Here is a 25042-nt window from a genome sequence, read left to right on the forward strand (position 1 = left end):
ACGACGACGAGAGAGAGAGAGAGAGAGAGAGANAGANAGNGAGAGAGAGAGAGAGATGAAGAAGATGAGATTAGGAATCTGTTTTGTTTCGTTTTTTGTTGACGGACCAGCTACGACGTCAAGGACAATTTGGGAATGTCATAATCTCTAAACTATATTAGGTGATGTGGTTCTCTTTCCAACCATTGGATTATATAAATGATAGAGATTTGACGAAATTTACATAAATTTACAATTCTTTCACTTTAGAGGAGCCGGATCCTAAAATAAAACCATAAGGACTATTTGGATGAAAAATCGTGACTTTAAAGACTATTCAGATTAAAATAAAACTATAAGGACTAAACATATGTCGACTACAAACCACAAGGACTATATAATATTTTACCCATGCCAATATAGATATATTGAATAATATGTGCAGCCATATGATCATTAAATGAAGTTACATTTTCTAACATGCTCTCGGGTTATTATTGTACAGGAACGTAGGATTAGGGATGCAGGTATAACCCAGTGGCAGAAAGCTTGTTTTGTGCCAACAAAGTCAGATGCCGCTGTCGTTGGTTTTCGAAAATGGTTATACAAGTATGCAGGTGGTCAAGTAGATTGGAGGGGCAAGTTCACGGGAGCGCTTCCCCCCACTCCTCCTAATGAACAGTTGATGGATAGGTAACGTTTTTTGTTGCAACACCAAAGATGCATCGAACCTTAGTTTAATGAACTTCTTAGTAGTTATTCCTAAAATTTTGGAGACAGGCAGACAAAAAATCATATTGTTGCAAGAGTATGCAAAAGTTTTGTGCACATTATTTTAATTCAATTTTTTTTTTTCAAAGGGGTATTTTAATTCATCTTATTCACTAAGGAGATTAGAATTTGCAAAACATTTTCAGGTACCGATCTCATGTGATGAACTGCAGCAGTTGCAATGCTGCCCACAAAAATTTGAGCGTGCTTAAAGTGGCATTGGAGGTTGTTTCATTTTCTCTACTCGGAATTGTCGCTGCAAGCAAGCAAGGAGCGCTATCATCAGTGGTTGCAAGAAGTGTGCTACTTGCAACCGCTCTATTGTGCTTCGCAAGTTCAAAATGGTTGGCTCATTTTATCTACAAAAATTTTCATTTTCACGGCTACAACCATGCCCTTCTGTAACATTGATTGTTTTATGTCGAAATGTATTACCGTAATAAAATACTGAACGGATGGAATCAAAACTTATTGAAAATATGTTGTGTAATAATAAGAGAATTGTTGTGTGAATTTGATAAGATTCGGCTAGTTCACTTTTGCTCCTACTCGCAATTGTTAGGACCAACCCCTCTTCTTGTGTATTGGCCCAGTAGTTCAGCCCCATCTCTTTTGTGTTTACATCACTTGTGGTTCTGCTCATCTGTTGTGTGCACAACAGCTATTGTTAACCAAGTAATGAGACTATATAATGTACTTGGCCATTATGGTTTTGGTATCAATGAATATGACTTGTAGTTTATCATTTTCTGCACTTTATTTCCTTGCTTTCTCTGTTCTTCAATATTGTTCCCATCAACCAATCAGAGCCATGACGCTCAGGGGCAACCATAACCCTCCCTTCAACACCGTTCTCTACGGCATTTGTTAACCCACCATGCCACCACCTTCCCCACCTATTTCCGGTAGCACTCCCTCTTTATCCACCCCACCCCTTCCTGAAAACACAGATTTTAGTCATAGCATAGAACTATTTCCATCCGATTTAAGAAAATGTCACACAATATAAACAAATCGTTGTGGATATTATATATATTTTATTCAAACCGTTAAGGGTTTAAGCAATACTAACTCCTCTAATACAAAATGAAGGAAAAATTATGTGCCCTACAATGGAGAAAAATAAAAGAAGATTGAAAAATTTATTTTTGTTAAGTATAATTGTTATAAAATTCTGACCATCCTACTTTAGTTTTCTGGCTACTGTCTCAAGTATATATAGCCTTCCAGGGTAGAAGAGGAGGCAATGCCGAATTCTTCTTTTTCTCACTAAATTGTAGGTCTGAAGGCCAAGAAGTAGCCTGTGGAATATATGCTTTCTAATTTAGAACCGAGGGTACTAAATGGTGGAATTCATCATCGTTGGCCGACCTCCATGAGGTAAGATAAGCTCATGATATATGAGAGTATTGCAGTGACACTTGTTTTACTATGACCTTTGAGTGGGTAAGCTTCGAATCGTATGTCTGAAAATGGTGATAGAGCTTGATATCTGGAATGGGCTAAGCTTGATGAACTCATGGCAATTGAGGCTTTGATTTTTGAGTATGGGAACTTGCTAGTTGCTTATGAAATTTAAAACATATTGCATTCTGTCTTAGCTATTCATAATGTTAATTTGATTCAGTTATGGGCATAGCAAAGGCATGAGCCAATTGACGAGCAAGCAGCTTCTAGGCGTGCACCTTCACTTACTACGGTGATCACTGCAGCAATTTGATCACAATTTGATCAGAAATTTGTCATACTAATTTATGCTTCAATAATTGCCGGACATACTGATATGATTGCACCAAAATCAATTATAGGACTTGAATATTTGACCGCGCCAAACACACTCGACTTTCCATCGATATAAAATAGGTAAACTTGATGGGTGATTGAATAGTGGATGGTGTTGGTGTAATGTCGTTATAATGAGATTTCTTCTGTTGTCAATAGCTCTATTAAAAGCTCGAAAGCTCATATCACTTGATCAGGTCTCAAAAAGCTCATCTTAAACACTCGACTTGTCAATCATCAATTCACGTCTTCATTAAAATATTTGCAAGGATTGTTCCATGTTGGGGTTTTGCAGCAGAGCTTTTCAATATCATCAAGGTATTTGTTCCTTAATTGATTTTTTAATGGAGTTATGGGACTAGCTTGTGTAGACAATAGTTGATCGATATTCAATCTAATATTCTTATATTTCTGTTGAGGAGTTCTGAGAGTGGCAGGCCATGGCAACTCTAAGAATTTCCTCCATTCATCCAACACTACAAGCTCCGGCCAACTTTGATAAAACCCAATCCCAAAAGTTCACTTCCTTGGAGTATAAGCAGACACTCACTTCATCGTTCTCATTAGTTCAAAGACACAAACCCTCATTCAAGACATTCACCACCATATCATCATCTTCTATTACTACTGAGACTGCAAATAACTCATCTGCAGTACCACAAGTTGAAACTCAGACCCAAGGTGAGAAATTTGACTGGTATGCCCATTGGTACCCGTTGATGCCGGTTTGTGACCTTGACAAAAGGGTGCCGCATGCAAAGAAGGTTTTAGGTATTGATGTGGTGGTGTGGTGGGACAGAAACGGAAGTGCATGGAAGGTGTTTGATGATGCATGTCCTCACAGACTGGCTCCATTATCGGAAGGGAGGATTGATCAATGGGGAAGGCTGCAGTGTGTTTATCATGGCTGGTGTTTTAATGGCTCCGGTGACTGCAAGTTTATCCCTCAGGCACCTACCGATGGTCCTCCGGTAATTAATTATCTCTTCAATGACAACCTTGAGATATTGCTAGTTGTGCTAACCTTGTTTTTTGGCAGAACTGCCAACCTTAGAAGTTAAATTTGTGTGTTGTTCATCCTCTTGTAGAAGTGTTCTATTCTATCTATGAACGTAATCCATGAAGTCATTGAATTATGGTTTTAAAGTTAATAGCTAGGAATGACGACCCTTCATGTAACTCTCATTCAAATAGGCAGATCATAATTCTGTATCAGTTTGAAGTACTTGAGGAGGGTAATAGTATGCGGAAACCTCACAGATTTATTATGAAGCTAGTGTGAAATTTTTACTGTTCTTTCAGTAACGGTTGTGGGACTTCTTTTGCTCTATAACAATAATCTATACAAAATGCATGAATTTTGTTTTGGCAAGTTAATGATCGAGGATGACCCTCCAACCATGTAATGCAGGTGCACACATCCAAGAAAGCATGTGTAGGTTCTTATCCAAGTACTGTCCAGAATGGAATAGTGTGGTTCTGGCCAAGTTCGGATCCTCAATACAAGGACATTCTTGCAGAGAAAAAACCTCCCTACATTCCAGAAATGGATGATCCGTCCTATACTTGCCTGATGGCAAGTAGAGAGCTCCCTTATGGGTAGGCAAAGTTATATTTTGCAACAGATTTGATATGAAATCATGTTCTACAGAGGGAAATAACACGTGTGTGACTGTGTGTCTGTGTGTCAAACCTTATGGATCTATCGGGTCTAATTTTCTGTAATGTCAAAGAACTTGTAGGCTCTATCCACATGAAGTATCAATTCAATTCAACAGCGGAAGTGGCTTCTAACCTCATTTTTAGTTGTCTAACTCAAACTTTGCATGCCTTCCAAGATTTTTGTGTTCCTGTTCCAGAAAAAGCATAAAACTTTGGTTTTTCTTTTAATTGTTCTTCCAGGTATGAGGTCTTGATTGAAAATCTAATGGATCCTGCTCATGCCCCATACGCACATTATGGAATAATGCCAACTCAAGAACCAGAAGGTAGATAATTATTTCCAAATCATCTTTCTTGGCTGTCATTTTGTTAGCTAGCCTCTACGTTTAATCTTTTTGTGTCTTTGCTTCACAGAGAAGGCTGATAGAGAAGGGGGCAGACCAATGGACTTGCATATTTCTAAGTTAGACATAAACGGTTTCACCGTAGATGACCAGAATTCAGGTCAGAGCAAATATGTACCACCATGTCTGTTTTATTCATCTCTTATCGGTCCAATTGACAATAGTAATGGAGCTGCACTGTCGGGAAAATTGTACGGTTTTGTGAAACCACCTGGAAATGGAAAGGTAGTACATTTTATGATTTGTTTAGATAAAGTTGATCACTTGATCCTGCAATTACTTGCTCATATTCTTTATTTGGATTTTGTTCATATATTTTGTAGGTGTCAGCCACAAGTAGAGCTCTTTTAGTTTTCTTCTGCGTTCCCGTTAGTCCAGGTTATAGCAGACTGATAACGACACACCCAATAAACTTTGGTCTCTGGGTTAAGATTCGTCCGCGATGGCTAAGTCACACTCGACTCAACCTGATTTTGGACTCAGACTTGTACTTGCTTCATCTTGAGGTGACTTCTTTCTCTTTGTATTAACATAAACTTAAATCTTCCTCTTATAATGTAATACGAAACAAAATTATTTTTTCTGTCAAAATAAACGATAGCTTGCCAATATATAGGAAACTTTGGTTTAGAAAACTGTAGCGAGAAAAGAACCACGAAGAAGAGGATAATGAGCTCTCCTTTCGAAACAGTATATACTGGTATTGCAGAAGCAACTTGGTGGACTGTTTTAGTTTCAATTTTCTTGGATAGCTTCTAAAATTGAGCTGATATGGGGTCAAGTTGTCCGCATATTCTGGAATGCAGGCACTATGTTTCTCTACATGCTTATGAGGAAACATTCAGTTGATGATACATCAACAGTTGTAGAGAATGAAGAGTTTCTGACACTCGGGTTATGTACAGGAACGTCGGATGATGGATGCTGGTACTCAGTGGCAGAAGGCCTGTTTTGTGCCAACAAAGTCAGATGTCGTTGTCGTTGCTTACCGGAAGTGGATAAACCAGTATGCGGGTGGTCAGGTAGATTGGAGAGGCAAGTACACCGGGGAGCTTCCCCCCACTCCTCCTAAAGAACAATTGATGGACAGGTAATCTTGCATCAACCTTAGTTCAGAAAGTTGGTGCCAACATACTGTTATGGTAAAATTTTGGAGTAGCGAAGTAGAATGCTGCAAGAGTACCGGAAATGATAAAGTTTGGTGAAAGCATAGTTTGTACCTGGTTGTGTTGTGATCCTTATAACTAAGGTTGCAGAGTATTGTAGGTCATTTGATTCATTAGGGAGAGTCTAATTTGCACAACTTTCTTCAGGTACCAGTCTCATGTGGTGAATTGCAGCAGTTGCAATGCTGCCCACAAGAATCTGGGCCTGCTTAAAGTGGTATTGCAGGTTGTTTCATTTTCTTTACTCGGAATTGTCGCTGCAAGCAAACAAGGCGTGCTATCATCAGTGGTTGCAAAAGGTACACTACTTGCAACAGCTCTGCTCTGCTATGCAGGTTCGAAATGGTTGGCTAATTTTATCTACAAAATTTTTCACTTTCACGACTACAACCATGCCCTTGTGTAAGATTCATGGTTCAGCGAGGTAATGCAATTACCGTAATGATATACTGAACGCATGGAACCAAAACTTGTTGAACATATGTTGTGTAATAATAAGAGAAGTATTGTGTGATGAGTTTGTTAAGATTCGACCGGTTCAAATTCCTTGGTACTCGCCTCTGTAAAAATTTAAACATTCAGAGTCTCGCTTACTACTAAAGCACTAGCAGTCTAGTAGGAGTCAAATGATGCAAAAGACAGAATGGAAGTTCCAGAATTTGTTTGCAATAAATACTAGACTCGACACAGAGAACATTGTGTGTTGCAGGGTTGTCCCTAGTTGTCCCGTAATGGTTGATTATAATCACTTGATTATAACCATGGATGATACCGTTCTAATTAAGACTGATAGAAATTGGTGATATGATCTGGTACAGCTCTCTAATTGCTCTATCAGGTATTTTGTCCAAGTGGATATAAAAGATCAGGGAAGAAGCATAAGGTTTATATTTTCATATAAAGTCATACGGAAATGAGACACATCACGGATAAAAATTGGCTACAATTGGCCTAGGATGGTGAGGCAGGACCGCAGGACAATTAGAAAGGAACTCGCAATTGTTATAAAGAAAAAAGATTAGGACGTACTCTCTAGATTCTGACTTAAATATTCTTCAAGTACTTAATTATATATTGTTCTAACAAATTAGTTTTGACAAAGCTAAAGCAATACATGAACCTTAAACCTTACTAGGTCTAGATTGAGAAGATCAGGTCTCAGAACTAATATATGGAACTATAGAAAACTACATTGTAAATAACGTAAACTATAGAAGCTCAAGCAGTTTAGATATAGAGATTTATAGAGAAACGAAAAGAGAATATATACCAGTCGATGAGCTAGCATAATAGGAAATGCTGCATACGGGCTCCGTCTTTTATTAACACCTGATAGCTAAATTTAAAGCTATTTATTTTCTTTATTCTCCTGCAAATTTGTCGATTGTAATATAGAGAAATAAGGGTCTCCCGTTAGAAGATTAAATTAAACTAAAAGCTTCAACAAATGTCACAAAACATGACTGCAACTCCTATTGAACAACAGTCGAAAAATAAAAGCAAAACCTAACCTAGAATGCTCAGAAAAATACAAAATTACATAGGTGTACTAGACACACAGAGCGTCTAGCATACAAAATTTGAGATGATTTGGAGTTGAATTGGTAGGGAAATAAAATACGGGAAGATGACGAACAGAAGATAAGAAAACTGAAAACTGATTTCAAATTAGTTGAGAATCAAGATGATGAGACTAGCTAGGGAGGAAGTATCCACCCCCAACAATCACACACAACACACTTTGTCTAATTTGTGACCAACTAACTCAATTGAAGATGCTCAGATTGACTCGGTACGCTTGAGTACATGCAACCTATTACGTACTCTTTCTTACTTTGTACGTTAGGCAGGAAGTGTTCTACACCTGAACTATTCTCAAACATTGTAACCTAAATGTACGTTTATTAAGTTAAACAAGCATAGATCATTAAACATGAAAAGAGTTTGAGCAATCACTAGGCATCACAATAAACTTAGCGTCTTGCTAAACCTAGGGTTTCATCTACTCGCTAGTGAAAACTACCAATTATTTCTCTAGACAATTTGAGGGATCCAATATTGACCTAGGCATCAAATAATCAAAGTATTAGAACCCTAGTATGTATACTAAGTAGGCCTCCAAAGCACACACACAAAGAATTCATCGATGAACAATCGATAGACAAAACCTCAATCTTACTAATTGCAAAAACAAATTGAAAATCAAAGCATGTCATGAATCATGTCTAGGGGCTTCAACAACCCCTAGCTACTATGAATTTAGTTGCACATAATGAAAATTGAAAACACAAACGAGTTCATGGAAGAGGAAGACAACAATAACCAAGATTGGAAAATCCCTGAGAAGAGATCGATCTTTTCCATCTAATTATCTCGTTCTTTTTCTTCCCGACTTCTTTCTGCCGCCCTCCTCTCTTGTGTATCAGAAGATATTAGGGTTAGAGAACCCTCAATTTTCATCTATGGGCTTGCCGATATGGTTTGGGTCTTGAAATTGAAGTTTCAATCCAAATCAGAAATTCGGGTAGACTGACCTTCTGCCACTAAAATGATCATAACTTCTTCTTTAACATAGATATTAATGATCCGTAAAAAGTTCTGGAAAGTAGACTCTTGTAGCTTTTTATTGATATATGACTCATTGTTTGGATCGTTGTGAGCTGATCACAATCCTCTGTCGAAATTAGCTGATAATTTCCGACAGATCTTCATAATTCTTTTCTTGCACGACATTGATATGTTCCTTTTCTTTCAAGATTTCTCCTCTTTTGCTTCATATTCCATTCTTTGCTCCGGAACACCTAATAAACATAAAAGTAACTAAATCAAATGGAAAATACGATAAACTAACAAAGTAAAGAGAGGGGAATTAACCATCATATCGTCGCATAATTATGCTCCTATCAACACCACCTCAACCTAACACATCTTCAGCATCCCACTATTCACTTTGTCCAATTCCTCACTCCATTGATATCATCAAACAAAGGAGAGTGCTCCGAAAACGGGCCCCTTTGGTACATAAACTCTTTCGAAAACTCTCTAATACTTTTTCATTGTGAGTATACACTACCAGGACAAGCACTTTAGCGGACGAAAAAGTTTCGTCGGCCTGTTAGCTTAATTCTTCGGCTAAGATCTTAGTCGTCATCGGCTAAGATTTTGTCGGGAAAAGGTCGTCGGCGATGATTTTAGCCGACGAAAAAAGAAGACGTCGTCGGCTATAGTCCCACAGTTTAGCCGACGAAAAACATGTCGTCTGTTTTTTTCCCAGATTGTAGCCGATGAAACAATAAGATATTAGTCGGCTAAAGTGTGTAGTAAAAAATTAGAAAAATAACTATAGCCGACGAAATATAGTCTGTTTCATCGGCTAAACCTTATAAAAAAATTAAAAAATTACTATAGCCGACAAAATATACCATAATTCGTCGGCTAAACCTTATAAAAAAAATTAAAAATACTATAGCCGACGAATATAGTATTTGAATATCGTCGGCTAAAGTTGCTGGTTTTTGAAAAAAAAAACTGTAGAAACTTTCGGCCACCTCCAATCACCACCAGAATTTGACAGAATATTCCTCTCAACATTTCGAACAACATTCTAGAAGAAGTCGAAGCTCAATTCTAAGTCTAAACAGGTCAATTGAATTAAAATATAAAAATCCCTAATTTTAAACCCTAAAAACTTCAAATCTTCGATTCTCCTCACACACACCGAATCGAGCTACCAAATTCTAGGGGAATGTAAACTTATCCATATATAGAACTCACCAAATGGTGACTTGAGGAAGGAGAAATTCGATCGACACCGAATCCGAACCGGCGGAGTTTTGGAGCTCGATTTATCTCTCACGGCGGCGCCACTCGATGCGCCACCTGTCCAACAATGAAGTAGAGACGACGGCGAAGCTTTTGGGACAAGTGTGGCGGTCTCCGGTTGCTTGACGGCGGAGCTAGGCCGAGAAGAAAATCCGAAACTTTTTCTGATTTTCTGACTTCTTACCATCCACCTCCGGTAAAACTCCTATATAAAGAACTTTACCCGACGAAATTCTTTATTTTCGTCGGCTAATATCTTTTGAAAATTTTGATTGAAAATTTTTCAACTTTAGCCGACGACTTTTCATATATTTTCGTAGGCTAAAGTCTTTTGAAAATTTTCCTCCAAATTTGGTTCACCGCCAAAAAAATTTTGACCTTAGCCGACGACTTTTTTAATATCTTGTCGGCTAATGTCTATAAATTCAGGAAAACGCTCATATCTCCCTCTATATTACGTAGTTTGGTCAAACCTTTCACACGAAAAACTTTCACGTAGATGAGACGCAACCGCCTATATAAAAATTTTGAGACATTTACCTTCCGACGATAGGGCTCCCCATAGGGAATAATAACGGTAAATAGGGTTGACCGCTACTATCGGCACCGAGACGTTACCCGATTTACGTGATTTTTGAACCATAGCCGTATTTCATCATTCTGAACACATCTTATTTCACGAGATTTTTGATAATTTTGCTTCCTATGTTGTATAACCTACTAAACAAGTTATACAACATTAGTAGACACGTTGTGATTCCGATGACTAAAATTCACAAACCAAAATTTGACCGTCAGATATGATCATTATGACGAAAGATGTCTATGGTAAAAAATTCAATTGGATTCGACAACGTTAAGGGCTCGATCGAAATGGTCAACTCTAATCGGAAATAAGAAAACTTCATTTTGAAGCCCTAACCGGACTCGGATGGCCAAAAAGGCCCATATGTCATAGCAAAGCAATGAGTTTGACTCGTAGGGCCGTTATGCTTCCGGAAAGGTATCACAATAGTCAATCGGACACCAAACACTAAATCTACAGCATTCCGGGTTTCGACTGTTCTACATCAGAGACGTTACCCGATTTACGTGATTTTTGAACCATAGTCGTATTTCACCGTTCTGAACACATCTTATTTCACGAGATTTTTGTTAATTTTGCTTCTATGTAGAGTTGGTTCACAAAGTTGTGTATTTGTTTAAAACCTACTAAGGAAGTTATACAACATTTTATTGTTTTTCTTTTAGCCGACAACTTATTTCGATAATAGCCGACGAGATTTTTTTTCTTCTACTAAAATACTTTAGCCGACGAGTAAAAACTTTGGCCGATGAAAAAAAAAATTTCGTCGGCTAAAATATAGTATAGCTGACGAAAAAATTTCTTCAGCCGACAAAAATTTAAATTAGCCGATGAAAAAATAATTCGTCAGCCTGGTTTTTTTATTTTCATCGGCTAAAGCCTTTCTTCTGGTAGTGATACTTATAATATGGAAGCTGTTAGACCTAAAAAAGTCTCAATATTACCTAAAATTAATAAAATCAAAAAAACGGGGAGCTGTCTTTCGGTGGCTCTGTTTATTTGTTCTTGTAACTTCTTCCAATCGGACTTGGCTTCTCTACTTGGAGAGCCATTGCTTGGATCTGCTTGGAGTGTTACCAGATTGATGGAATCTGATGGTTCACAATAAAGTCTTACAAAACTGTGACTTTCACAAACCAATACTGAATCAGCATCTCTTTTTCATCTCTTTTCTCCCTCAGTCCCTCTTACTCCGATGTTCTCTCTCCCTTGTTCATCTCTCTCTTCTTTGTCTTAGTCCGATGTTCTCCCACTTTTGTCAATCCATTTAATTCAAAACCACAGGGAACGCATCAGAATTCTTCACACTCTGCTTCGCCGAAGGCTGCATGAACTTCGCCGCCACCACTCTGCCGCACTCTCCGCTGCCTCCCCGGAGTTTCAGCAACTCCACATCGAATTCAGTAGGCTTTCTACGGCTCGTTCTCCAATTCCGACAACGACGAAGATGACAGCTCCATGGAAAACACCGCAAAGATCGGAAGGCCGCCGCCTTCACAAAGCCCCTTAGCTTGCTATGTCTCCACCGGTGTCGTCATGCCCAATCAGGAAGTCGAGAACCGACCGTACGTGCTGCTTTAGCTAGCGTTTAATGATTATTCCAATTCTGGTGGTCTAGGATTTGGTAATTTTGGTGCCTATGAAGCCAAATCGTCAAATCAGCGATGCTAAAACCCAAATATAGTAGCAGTTATATAAACTCAGCTTAATTTCCTGAAAGAGTGAGCTTCATAATCCCTTTGAATTTGTTGGAAAATAAAAATCCTGCATAAACCTCTTTAAACACTACGGAATTTGAAAACAGTGATGATACCCCGCCTGAATAGAAGTAGCTTCATAACCAGATGAGAATCATAAACAATATAGCTTCTCTTAATTTGGTACAGAGATTAAGAGAGAGAGAAGAGAAGAGAAGGAGAAAACAGATGAGAAAGGATCTGGTGCGATTTGTGGAATGTGAGGAGTAACAACAATTTCAGTACTATTCGATTTCAATAAAGTCACGTGTCATGATCTTATGGCTTTCCAAGCAGATCCAAGCAAATGCTCTCCAAGCAGAGAAGACAAATCCCTTCCAATCAATGAAACTATTGTTATTGGTACAATGATAGCCGCACTTGGTGCTAGAATAATTGTTGCAATCACTTCGACATTTTATATATATCTTAATTAATATTGTAGACTAAATTATTTGACCACGCCCAACACATTCGACTTTCATCAGTATAAAGTAGGTAACCTATCTTCCACCAAGCTCAAAAGGACAAGAGTTGTTAGGGTGATTGAATAATGGATGGTACTGTTATGGGTGTGACTCTGGATCAACTTTGAGATCAGAAATATAAAGGAACCACTGATGTTATAAAGGAACAATGAATGCTGTTATCATTAATTGGGGAAACTGTACAGAAAAATTGCTAAGGCTTTCTTCTCTTGTCAATTTACTTATCTTATTATAGCAAGCTCAATATATAGCTGATAACTTGATCAGGTCTGAAAAAACATAAACCAAGGTTCTATGTTCAGAGTTGCAACTCCAACATTAAGTGACTAGTAACTTCTTACCTTCTAATTCTCCCATATCAGTTGGGGAGTTCTGAAAGTGGCAGCAGGCCATGGCAACTCTGAGAATTTCCTCTATTCGTCCAACACTACAAGTTCCGGCCAACTCTGATAAAGCCAAATCCCGTAAGTTCACTTCCTTGGGGTATAAGCAGACACTCACCTCCTCATTCTCCTTAGTTGAAAGACACAAACCCTCATTTAGGACATTCACCACCATTTCATCTTCTATTACAACTGAGACTGAAAAACCATCTGCACCACAAGCTAAAACTCAGACCCAAGATGAGAAATTTGACTGGTATGCCCATTGGTATCCGTTGATGCCAGTTTGTGACCTTGACAAAAGGGCACCGCATGCGAAGAAGGTTTTAGGTATTGATGCGGTGGTGTGGTGGGACAGAAATGAGAATGCTTGGAAGGTGTTTGATGATGCATGTCCTCACAGACTGGCTCCATTATCTGAAGGGAGGATTGATCAATGGGGAAGGCTGCAGTGCGTTTATCATGGCTGGTGTTTTAATGGCTCCGGTGACTGCAAGTTCATCCCTCAGGCACCTGCCGACGGTCCTCCGGTAATTAACTTTCCAATGAGAACCTTGAGTTTGCTAGCTAGTTGTACTCTCCTTTATAGTCTATACAATACATGTTTAATTCTCACATACAGAACTCTGCATTACCTTAAACAAAATTGTTATAGATGAACTTGTTTTGTTGTATGCCAATAATCTATGCAATGCATGAATTTGGTTTTGGCCTCAGACATGTTAATTATGCAGGTTCACACATCTAAGAAAGCATGTGTAGGTACTTATCCAAGTACTGTGCAGAATGGAATAGTGTGGTTCTGGCCAAGTTCCGATCCTCGATACAAAGACATTCTAGCACATAAAAAACCTCCCTACATACCGGAAATGGATGATCCGTCGTATACTTGCCTGATGGCAAGTAGAGAGCTCCCTTACGGGTAGGGAAAGTAATATTTTGCAACACATTTGATATGAAATCATGTTTTGCAGAGCTAAATAACATGTGTTTGCGTGTGTGAGAAATCTTATATATGGATCTACTGGGTCTCATTTTTGTAATGCCAAAGAACTTGTAGGCTATCGACAAGAAGCATTTAATTTCTATTAAACATTGAAAAGAAAAGGGCGTCTTTTCTGGATTAGTTGAATCGTATAACTAAAACTTAGCAATCTAAGATTTTTGCGTTCCTGTTCCAGAAAGATCGTATAACTTTGCTCTATCTTTAAATTGTTCTTCCAGGTATGAAGTCTTGATTGAAAACTTTATGGATCCTGCTCATGTTCCATACGCACATTATGGACTAATGCAAACTCAACACCCGGAAGGTAGATAGATAATTCTAAATCGATCATCTCATTTGGCTGTCTTCAGTTTTGTTAGCTCTTATGTAGGACGTTTACATAACTTAACTGTATCTTTCCTTCACAGTGAAGGCTGATAGAGAAGGGGGCAGACCAATAGACTTCTATATTCCTAAGTTAGACATAAATGGTTTCACCATAGAGAACCAGGGTTCGGGTCAGGGTAAATTTATGCCACCATGTCTGTTTTATACATCTCTCTTTGGTCCGATTGACAATAGTAATGGGGCTGCATCCTCCGGAAAACCGTACGGTTTCCTCAAACCACCTGGAACTGAAATGGTAGTACATTTTGCTGATTGATTTGTTTAGCTAAAGCTGATTCTGTTATTACTTGCTCATATCTTTTATCTTTGTATTTGTGTTCATATACTTTGTAGGTGTCATTAGCCGAAAGGGGCCAGAAGAGACTTCTGTTAGTTTTCTTCTGTGTTCCAGTTAGTCCAGGTCATAGCAGAATGATAACGACCTCCCCAATAAACTTTGTCTCTAAGATTCCACGATGGATACAACACATTGGACTCAACCTCGTTGTGGACTCAGATTTATATTTGCTTCATCTTGAGGTGAATTTTTTCTCTTTGTATTAAAATTAAGAGAAAATTAGATAAAAACCCAAAATACCAGACCTCTTTTAAGATAAAGCCATATATATTTTTTTTTATTTTTCACCCACTCCACATAAGCAAACATACCATATAGAGCAAATGTCTATAATTAATAGTTTTCTTTATTTTTCAGTTTCTCTAATTTGCCATTTAGACAGTAAAAAGCTAAATTTAATTAGTATATTTCTCAATTTTAGCATCAATTTGAAACTCAAATACTAGCTAAAATTTAGTTTGAGTTAACTTTGTCATAATCAATTACATTCTTTAATTTCTTACCTTGTTATTACAAACTTGAGTGTATATATATATGCTATATACAGAAGTATGTCATTTGTAATAGGATTATACTTTTCATTCCTAAGCTCACATTTGGTGTCTCTCCACATAGTCAAAAAATATATAATTGTAAGATACACGTTCTTGTTCTTTGATTAACTTTTCTTCTTTTTAAGTACATTATTATATTATTTCTCATCCTAATCAAGAGAACATTTTACATTCTACTACTTATGTTTCTAATGTATCTATTAAGTAGGGCATGATATGATAATATACCTAAAAAGAATAAACCCAAAATTGGGTTTAAGGTATAGGGTTAAGGTATATGGTTTAGGTCATAGAGTTAGGGTATAGGTTCAGGGTTTAGGGTTTAGGGTATAAGGTATAGGGTTTAGGGTATAGGGTATAGGGTTTAGGGGTTAGATTAGATATCTTATTTATATTATATTTTACCTTATGTATAGATTAGAGAATGAGTTCCTTTAATCTAGATTTTTTCATAAAAATAAAGAAAACTACATGATTCTTGCAAATTGATTGAAAAATGTTAGTGTTAGAAGAAAAACTCATAATCAAGGTATTTAAGACAGCATCAATTAGCTTATTTATTATATTAATATGTTATAATTGAATGGTGGTAATTGTATAAAATTTAGAAAAAATAGGACATAATATTTTTCATAATTTATACATTTTAGATGTTTATCAAATAGAAATATTATGTGGGTTTTATTTAAAACCACTCTTTAAAATTAGGTGTATATGAAAATTCCCATAAAATTAACTTGCATCTTACTCATGTAAAAAGTAAGAAACTTACTTTTTTCAGTCGGAAATAGACGAACCCGTTTAGGAAACTTTAGTTTTGAAAATTGTCATTAGAATCGAAGGGAACCACGGAGAAGAACATAATGTGTTTTTCTTTCGAGACAATAGATGGTATTGCAGAAGCAACTGGGTGGACTGTTTTAATTTCAATTTTTTGGATAACTTCTAAAATTGAGCTGATATGGGGCACTATGTTTCTCCCCCTACTTATGAGCAAACTTCCAATTGATGATGCATCTATAGTTGTTGAGAATGCCAACAGCTAGTGTGCAACCACATGCTCTGGAATGAAGTTACATTCTCTGAGATGCGTGCTCTCGATTCTTATTGTACAGGAACAAAGGATAATGGATGCTGGCATTACCCGGTGGCAGAAAGCCTGTTTCTTGCCAACAAAGTCAGATGCCGTAGTCATTGGTTTCCGAAAGTGGTTAAACCAGTATGCGGGTGGTCAAGTAGATTGGAGAGGCAAATTCACTGGGGGTGCGCTTCCCCCCACTGTTCCTAAAGAACAATTATTGGACAGGTACCTTTCATGCAACATTGCAACACCAAAGATGCATCAAACCTTAGTTTAATCAACTTCTTAATTCAGAACATTGGTGTCAATTTACTATTATCCATAAAATTTTGGAGTGCGAAGTAGATTGTTGCAAGTAGTTTGGTGAAAGCAAAGTTCTGTTGTGATCCTTATAACCAAGGTTGCAGAGTATTGTAGGTTATTAGATTCACTAGGGACATTCTAATTTGCACAACTTCTTCAGGTACCAGTCTCATGTTGTGAACTGCAGCAGTTGCAATGCTGCCCACAAGAATCTGAGCCTGCTTAAAGTGGTAATGCAGGTTGTTTCATTTTCTTTACTCGGAATTGTTGCTGCAAGCAAGCAAGGAATGCTATCATCAGTGGTTGCAAAAGGTGCACTACTTGCAACAGCTCTGCTCTGCTTTTCAGGTTCTAAATGGTTGGGTAATTTTATCTACAAAACTTTTCACGTTCACGACTACAACCATGCCCTTGTGTAAGATTCAAGGTTCAGCGACGTAATGTAATTTCCTAAGGATATACTGAACGTATGGAACCAAACCTTGTTGAAAATAAGATCTGTAATAATAAGAGAATTATTGTGTAAATTAAATTTGATAAGATTCAAACGGTTCAAATTCCTTGAAACCTCTCTTTTATAAAAATTAAAATTTGGACCCTCACTTGCTACTAAAGCACTAGCAGTCTAGTAAGAGTCCAAATGACGCAACTGTAGTTCACTTTTACTTGCACAGAAGGGGCAAGACAGTGAAGTGAAACAACACTAGAAGGTAGCCTCACCAGAGTTTGCAGGGTTACAGAGATCTGTTGCAAAGAAGGAAACTACGGAGATTTTCTTCAGCTCTACGTTGCAAAAGACAGAGCATGATAGTTAAATTTAAAGTCGAACATGAAAAAAGCATAGGATTTAGTGAAATGTGAGTTTAGCAAGAAGCTATGCTACGGCTTGTTTTGGTAGGGATTCCCCCTGAGCGCTAAAGGTGGTCATTCTCCCCACAAACTGTAGACGAGGTTTAGTTCATAAGCACTTAGAATTGCCACTTGGACAAAAATTTCTAGAATCATATACAATGTCATATGTTGCTATGTCATTCAATTTAAGGGACAAAGTAAGGTTGTTATTTAGGGTCTGTAGTGGATCGGCAAATATGATGCATCTGAACAACTGATATCCACAGTTGACTGATGCAACAACCTATGAACACCTGGCATAAAACCCAGATGTACAACCAAATTGAAATAGTCTTATCATGAAAAGTCTTAAAAAAAAATTAAAAAAAGGAAATCTCGAGTTAACCACAGCATGTGGACTCCCCCAGTCACTACATCTAAGTATCTAATCATAGATATTCTATAGGCAGAAAGAGCATCTTGTTTCTGTTATCAGTTTGGAAATATGGAAGGAAGGCTGCATGTGAAATCTACTTAAAAGAGAAGCCTAAAACCATGAAATTCATAAGCCTTGAAAGTTAGACTACCAATGACTAAATACTACAGTTAACAACCAAAGTTTACTATTAATCAATAAATGGTCAACTCAAATTTCATAAAAATAAAGCTCTATTGGTCCCTTTTTAAACCTTTCTTCCTCTTTTGAGATTAAATATGCATCTCAATTTCAAATGCATAACACCAAGACCACACATACTCAGAAACCACAACAGTATCAATAACAAGCCCAGATTAAAACACAGCACAGTTATATTTTCAATCTAGTACCTTTTTCAGCATCGAGTGACTCATAACCTGACAAAAAATCAACAGCTGCTTGCTCCTCAAGTGAAATTCTACTCCCTGGGAAAAGAGATCATTGGTGTTTTGGCCACACCAGTAAGTCTGGGCATGCAAAGTCTCTTTTAGTTGTTACGGGCGTGCCACCACGCGGACGCGGAATGTAGTGGTTGTAGTAGCGGGGTGCGCTTAGCCTTCTGCTTCTAATCAAGCGACTGAGGATGGAGAGAGCACCAACTCCACCGCAGGGTTCTTCAGATTCGCCTTGCGTACTGGGCAAGGACTTACAGTAGTCCGCCTGAGCGTCACAATATCGATACTCGACGTAGGATCGAGCAGAGCTTCAATTGGGAAGGAGAGGAAAAAGAGAAAGCTCCGGAGAGCGTACAGGGAAACGAAAGGAAAGCTCCGGGGAGCGTCTGAGGTTCGACTAGGTTCGACTAGGTCGAGAATTGTATTGTATTTTGTAGAGTTGAGTTGTTGTATTGTTTGTTGTGTGTAGAGCGTCAACCAGATCCTCGAACTCTCTTATATAGAGCTATTTAGGGCCACAGGTATTGGCTCAAAGCATATCAAAGACTTGTAGGAGTCTTCAACGATAATATTGTATCGTAAGCAGTTCACCGGACTTAATTAGTTGCCTCTTGATATAACTCTGCTAGCTAGGTAGCGAGATAGTGTTTGAACACCTCGCGGAGACTAAGACGTATGTCACTGGATGTGCACTCAACTATAATCAAGGAATAGAATCCTTAATCAATATATAAACCCTCTGACCTCCTCATGCACGTATGACCAAATAGTCCTTTAAGCAATTAAGGATTTTGCATTCTTATCCAATTGAGACATTGTAGGCGGGATCCGCGTCCTTTCCTTCATTGTAGGCGGAGTCCGCTGCATGCAAACTTCTAGTTCGCTTGGCAACCTTGGCTTGTACGTAGTACGTCTCTCATGCATGCATTAATTGCAATTGACATATATACTTATCTATATATATGTAGATAGGATAGACATATTATCCCCAGGCGAGGTTTCCCCCGCTCCGCATATGTATGCCCAGGATTTCTAGGCGAAGTCTCCTCCATTCCGCATGCGAACTTAGACTTTGTAGACTCCTCTTTTCATGCGAACTTTGGACTGGCAGCATTCCACTGGGCGGCTCGCATGCATGCACTTATAACAATTGTAGTACATACGTATATAGACTTTGATAGCAACTCCACATCTAAGACTCACGTGCAAACTCCTCCACCTCGCATGTGAAGTCAAACTCTTCTTTTGCTCCCTCGCGAAGTCTCCTACGTACGCGAAGTCACCTCGCCTCGCGTGTGAATATTCAGCTCGCCTACCACCTCACGCGCAACCTTATATTTCGCAAGGTCCTCCATCTGTTCCGCATGCAAACTGTATCATCTAGTTCGCATGTCTCTGCCGGCGGGTCTAAACCCAATATATTTCGGGCTCGCCCGTATGACGTGGATTATGAATTTAATTAACATTCACTTTAGACAATTACTGTCCAGTAAAATATTAATTTAGATGTAAACAATTAGAGTGAAAATTTAATGAACAAACAACATATAAACACACATATCCATCTAGCAGTACTTCACTACTTAACACTTGAAGCATACAATTCACACATTTGGAACTCAGCAGTCAAATCACACTGTTTTGATAGTAATCAACTATCAAATCATGATTGACACATGCACTAAGAGATATTCAGCTCCTCTAATCTGTTCAAAACTAATGGTTTCCGACATCTATCTAAAGAAAACCATGCCAATACCCATCTCTCAAATTTATTCATTTTAGATCCTTTTTTTTTCTTTATACTGGTAGGGTACCTTAAAGGCTTTCTAACTTGTACTTGACATACGTAATCCGAAAACATTATTCTTTTACACTGTTATCCTATTTTTAAAGGTCAAAGTAGTCAGCACATAATTTCTTAAAGAGTTACAGGAAACCTAACAACTAGATTCGGATTTCAGAAAGATGATTGATAAGACGTAAAAATTCAATGTACATTAAAAGTAAAACATTAACTAAATGATTCAAGTTAGCTAAGTTAGCTCTCAATTTGGATGTCTCTCATAGATGGAATGGTTCGATTCCTCAGGGTTTGGCAGGCTGTTTGGCCGCTCTCTGTCCTTCATGAATAAAATCTTTTGTTTTGATTCAAAAAAAAAAAANAAAAAAAAACTAAATAGATTCAATAAGAGAGGAGATGATACAGTATATTTGTATTTAGGAATCCAAACTCTTGCAGTAATTTTAGTCATGCTAGTGCACCTGATAAATGATACAGCTGGAAACAAAGGTTTATCCAAAGCATCAGAAAAAAAAGGTTTCAAGGCCGAATGCCTGAGTCTGTACTAATGATAGAACTTGCTGGAATCTTGCTTGATTTGGGAATTCTTAGTAAAGGCTGATATACTTATAACTTGCTATTAACTACTATAGAAAGAATAGGAAGGTTCTTTATTACTGGGATTTGATACCGGTTATTTTACCCCAGATCTTAAATTTCCAATCCTAAATTCCTAATTATCATAAAATATTATATTCCTTGAACTACCAGAATCCGCTGCAATAAACAGCTAGACTCTGCACAGAAAACCTTGTGTTGCAAGATTGTCCCTATTGGCACCACATCATAAAGGGAACATGAAGATCATCACTTGATTATAACCATGGATGATACTCTTCAAAGAATGATAGAAATTGGTAACATGATCACCTAAAGCATGGCTCTCTAATTGCTCTATCATGGTTTGTCACAACTGATATCAAAGATCAGAGAAGATTCCAAAGAAGCATAAGTTTACAATTTCACAATAATTCATATAAGAAAGGGGACAAATTACGGATAAAAATCCTAAGATCCAAACTACACAGCTGTTAGACTAATATAAGCAGAGGCCTAATCTTCAAAGATAACTTAAACCCAACTGCACACCTTCACAGCCTCTAATTCTCAACCTATGGAATTGGATACATTATCAGTCCAAACAAACAACAAGTTACAAAGCCTCCGAACAATTGGAACAAACCAAGTAGTTAATTATATATTGTTATGTCAGTTTAATCATGCTTAAGTGCAACTCATAACAAAGTAGTTTGACGGAGCTAAAACAAAATGTACATGATCCTTAAACCTTAGTATAGCATAGTCTGTCCAGATAAAGAAGATCAGATCTCAGAACTAAAATATGGAACTTGTCCTGAATCACATAAAGAGATATATGGAAAAGCAAAAAGAGCAAACATACCAGTTGATGAAGCAGCCAAAAAGGAAATGCTGCATAACGGGCCCCTTCTCCAGCTTCTTTAAGACTGGGAATGCCATCCCTTGAACTTTAGTTAATTAATGGACTAATTTCAGTTTACCACCATTAACTTTAAGTCGATCATCATGTTAGTCCTTCTTTTTTCAATTTCATCAAAAACCCCTCAACTCCCAATTTTCATCAGTTGCCCATGTCTAAACCTCTAATCTCCATCCAATTCCTCTGTTAAGTGATGACTTGATATTAAGAAGAAAGTCAAATTCTAAAAGTTACCTTTCGAACCATTTTCCCCCCATATCGATACACATCTTCGTTCCAATCACAACCCCCTAACCTTAGTGATTTTGGTGAGATTGAATGCAATTTGTCTATTTTTCCTTTTTCCTTTCTTCTTGATATCAAGTCATCACTTGACAGAAAAATTGGATGGAGATTGGAGGTTTGGACATGCGCGGCTGATGAAAATTGGGAGTTGAGGGGTGTTTTTGATGAAATTGAAAAAAGAAAGACTAACATGATGATCGACCTAAAGTTGATGGGGTAAACTGAAATTAATCCTTAATTAATCATTAAGTAATAAGCTGACAGAAATTCAAACCTTGCTCCCCAAGTGAAATTCTACTCCCTGTGTAAAGAGAACATTGGAGGGAAACATGAGCTATATATGAAACAACATATAAACACACTTATCCATCTAGCAATACTCAACACTTGAAGCATACAATTCTCGCATTTAACAATTCAGCTGTCAAATCACACTCTTTGGATTGTTACTGTCAAATCATGATTGACACATGCAATCTGAGAAATTCAGCTCCTCTAATCTGTTCAATACTAATTGATTCAGGCTTTAATTTAAAAGTAAACCATGTTACTAATGCACTAGTAATTTCACAACATCGGAAAGGGAATATGAAAATCATGAGTTGATAATGGAAATGGTGATATGATCAGCTAATGTTTTGTAAAAGTTGATATAACAGATGAGGTAATTAAGAAGCATAAGGTTGCATTTTCACATCGTCATGCTAGTCCTTCATTTCATTTCGCTGTAAGTAACTGAAACTCTAGAAGCTCAAAAAGTTGAGCAAACCAGTTGATGAGCCAGGCATATAGGAATTTGGCCGGAGAAGGAGAGGTGGAAGCGGCGGAGGTCGTCGTGGGATTGGATGACTAGGGTTTTGGGGTGAAGAGAATCTGAAGAAAAAGAACAGGTCTTGAGAGCCAATTTGGCACGTAACCTTCACGTGAGTAACTCGGTCGTTCAAGTGCCAACTCCAGCTGCAGTAAATTGTTATTTATCAGCTGCAGTAAACTGATATCTTCCTTTTTACTGTTATGTGAAGTCTTACCCCCTACATGGAACTATTGTCTGATTTGTATAGAACAAAAAAAAATTAATAATACTCAAAAGTATGGGAGTCATTCTAATAAGGGAAAATGCCTATTTACTACTAATTTATTCTTCCCTTAGCCCATTTGAATGAATCTAATATTAGAGAGCCCGTTCAAATACAAGGTCTTCCTTTTTTGCCCAAATGACCAAATCTTTACTAAAGTCTTAACAAAGTATGTTATTTTAAGACTATTTTGCCCCCACCTCTTCAACATGAAAAGACTTGGCTGGAACCTCGGACTCCGGTCACCGGCCACCGGACTCTGATCACCGGCCGCCGGACTCCGGTCACCGGAATTTTTTCGACCTTCGGACTTTGGTCATCGGAATTTCCCCGACCGCGGGACTCCGGTCGCCGGAATTTCTCTAGTAACCAGTTACTGACCCCTAATAACCAGTTACTAACCCCCAGTAACCAGTTATTGACCAGTTACTGACCCCCAATAACTAGTTACTAACCAGTTACTGACTCCCAGTAACTAAGTCACTTTGGTCACCGGGCGCTTGAACTGAGTTACTGATCCCCAATAACTAAATAATGATTCCTTAAAAGACTATTGACCCTGGGTAACTCAATTACTGATCCTCAGTAACTCGAGTTACTGACCCCCAGTAATCAGTTACTGACCCCTAGTAATTAGTTAAAACACAAAAAAACGAAGACAATAGAAGAAGAATAAGAAATAGGTCCTCACCCTCACACTAACGAACAACAGAGGTCTTCTCCCTCACACCAACAAACAACTTCCAAAGCCATAAGAAATTTATTAAGAGGTAATAAATATTAAGAAATTGTTTACTACCCCCAATAAGTGTTTATTAACCCTAGCTAATAAACGTTAGAACATGAAGCTATAACTCCCACAAATCCTCGTCAGAACATTCTAAAGAATTTATAGAAGCTAATATAAGGTTTACAAGGGGATAATATAGTTAACACCACACAACCTCTCTCAACAATAAATTATTGACCCCATTAATCATGGTATTGACCTTTATTAATGATTACTAACCCTTGATAACATGTTATTAACTGTTGATAAACATTTTCCTCTTCATGAACCCGTTCTGCAAATGGCAACCTTACCAAGGACCTGATCTGTAATCAACACATGGTCTACCCACCGCATCTCTTCCCTCCTTCATATCTGACCCGGTCTTCACCAAAGACGACCTTGACAACGGTCAGATTCAGATCTGGAGGTGAAAATCCAGATAGTCTTTGAGGAGATCAACGCCTTGGTCGTTTGGTTCCACCAGTGAACGACGTCGTTGCGGTGAAAGGCGTTGCTGCAATGAAAGGCGTCGTTGCGGAGAGTGGTTCCACTGGTGACGGCCTCGCTACGGTGAATAACGTCGCTGCGATGAACGGCGTTGTTGCAGAGAGCAGCGACATTTCGATCCCTCCGGCATGAACGGCGTTGTGGCTCACAGATTGAAGATCAGAGAGAGAGAGAGAGAGAGGGGAAGAAGAAGAAGAAGAAGAAGAAAACCAGATCGGGAAGAAATAGAGGTTAAATGACGGGAAAGAGAGAGATGAGGGTAGTTATAATATGAAGGGTAGTATTGTCTTTTTTATTAAAATCATTGGAATGAGATGTGCTAAACTTTTTTCATTGGAATGGGATATCAAAATTCTGATTTTGACTAAATAGGCATTTTCCCTTCTAATAAAGACCTTTATAATAAGGATTAGTTGAAGATTTTTTGGTTTATGGTTTAAAACTTTAAATGACTCATTTTTTTATCATATTTTAGCATCTCATCACACGGCCTTTATTAATTAGTTATAAAATAAATTTTCAAGCAATGTTTATAACAACTGGCTTCATTGTTAGAGATATCTACATGGCATTCGTACTCTTGCAGGTGCCAAGTGTGTTAGAGATACTTTTGTTCCAACTACTAAAACACCTACATTAACAGAATAACTAATTAAAGCAAAAATAACAACTTGAAGAAAATTTTGACAGAAGGAGGCTCCAAGCTGATCATCATCGTCGATCGTAACCACAACAGATGAGGAAGTAAATCAGACAAAAAAACGAGATATTACCATTTACCGGAGTGAAAAAAAAAACGAGGTGTCAACGAGCAGCAGCGAGTAACGAAACAGAAAACTATTCGAGGCGAGTAGGGACGTTCTGACACATAAACAATGAGCTGGACAAGTGTACACTTCCTATTCCCCTCCCACTCACTCACACACACACACTCCCTCACTCTCACACA

General features: G+C 37.9%; 3 protein-coding genes across 3 annotated transcripts in view; all 3 read left to right on the forward strand.

The window, feature by feature from the left end:
* The window catches only part of LOC101311904 (protochlorophyllide-dependent translocon component 52, chloroplastic-like), an 11611-nt gene extending 10120 nt beyond the window's left edge, over positions 1-1491 (forward strand). Inside the window, exons 6-7 of the mRNA XM_004307078.1 lie at positions 485-672; positions 897-1491. Coding sequence (XP_004307126.1) covers positions 485-672; positions 897-1155 — 447 coding nt within the window. The 3' untranslated portion in view covers positions 1156-1491. The remainder of the gene's footprint in view (positions 1-484; positions 673-896) is intronic.
* Positions 1492-2972: 1481 nt separating this feature from the next.
* Positions 2973-6252, forward strand: LOC101305119 (protochlorophyllide-dependent translocon component 52, chloroplastic-like). Its single transcript, XM_004308557.1, has 7 exons — positions 2973-3503; positions 3944-4131; positions 4435-4520; positions 4609-4823; positions 4922-5104; positions 5504-5688; positions 5912-6252. The coding sequence occupies exons 1-7, from the start codon at positions 2973-2975 to the stop codon at positions 6168-6170; spliced, it is 1647 nt and encodes a 548-aa protein (XP_004308605.1). The 3' UTR covers positions 6171-6252.
* A 6360-nt stretch (positions 6253-12612) lies between these two features.
* LOC101312192 (protochlorophyllide-dependent translocon component 52, chloroplastic-like) lies at positions 12613-17010 on the forward strand. Its single transcript, XM_004307079.1, has 7 exons — positions 12613-13309; positions 13514-13701; positions 14004-14089; positions 14193-14407; positions 14506-14691; positions 16179-16369; positions 16608-17010. Exons 1-7 carry the CDS (start codon positions 12788-12790, stop codon positions 16864-16866), a joined length of 1647 nt encoding a protein of 548 aa, XP_004307127.1. The 5' UTR covers positions 12613-12787; the 3' UTR covers positions 16867-17010.
* Positions 17011-25042: the final 8032 nt, after the last annotated feature.

This window comes from Fragaria vesca, linkage group LG7 (genome assembly GCF_000184155.1).
Source record: "Fragaria vesca subsp. vesca linkage group LG7, FraVesHawaii_1.0, whole genome shotgun sequence".
Taxonomy (NCBI): domain Eukaryota; kingdom Viridiplantae; phylum Streptophyta; class Magnoliopsida; order Rosales; family Rosaceae; genus Fragaria; species Fragaria vesca.

Excerpts from the sequence above, each read along its gene's own strand:
- LOC101305119 (XM_004308557.1), top strand. The coding sequence starts at position 2,973 with ATGGCAACTCTAAGAATTTCCTCCATTCATCCAACACTACAAGCTCCG. Across the intron at positions 4,521-4,608 it reads GCCAACTCAAGAACCAGAAG|AGAAGGCTGATAGAGAAGGG; the intron begins GTAGATAATTAT and ends TTTGCTTCACAG. Across the intron at positions 4,824-4,921 it reads AACCACCTGGAAATGGAAAG|GTGTCAGCCACAAGTAGAGC; the intron begins GTAGTACATTTT and ends TATATTTTGTAG.
- LOC101312192 (XM_004307079.1), top strand. The coding sequence starts at position 12,788 with ATGGCAACTCTGAGAATTTCCTCTATTCGTCCAACACTACAAGTTCCG. Across the intron at positions 14,692-16,178 it reads TATATTTGCTTCATCTTGAG|GAACAAAGGATAATGGATGC; the intron begins GTGAATTTTTTC and ends CTTATTGTACAG. Across the intron at positions 16,370-16,607 it reads AAAGAACAATTATTGGACAG|GTACCAGTCTCATGTTGTGA; the intron begins GTACCTTTCATG and ends CAACTTCTTCAG.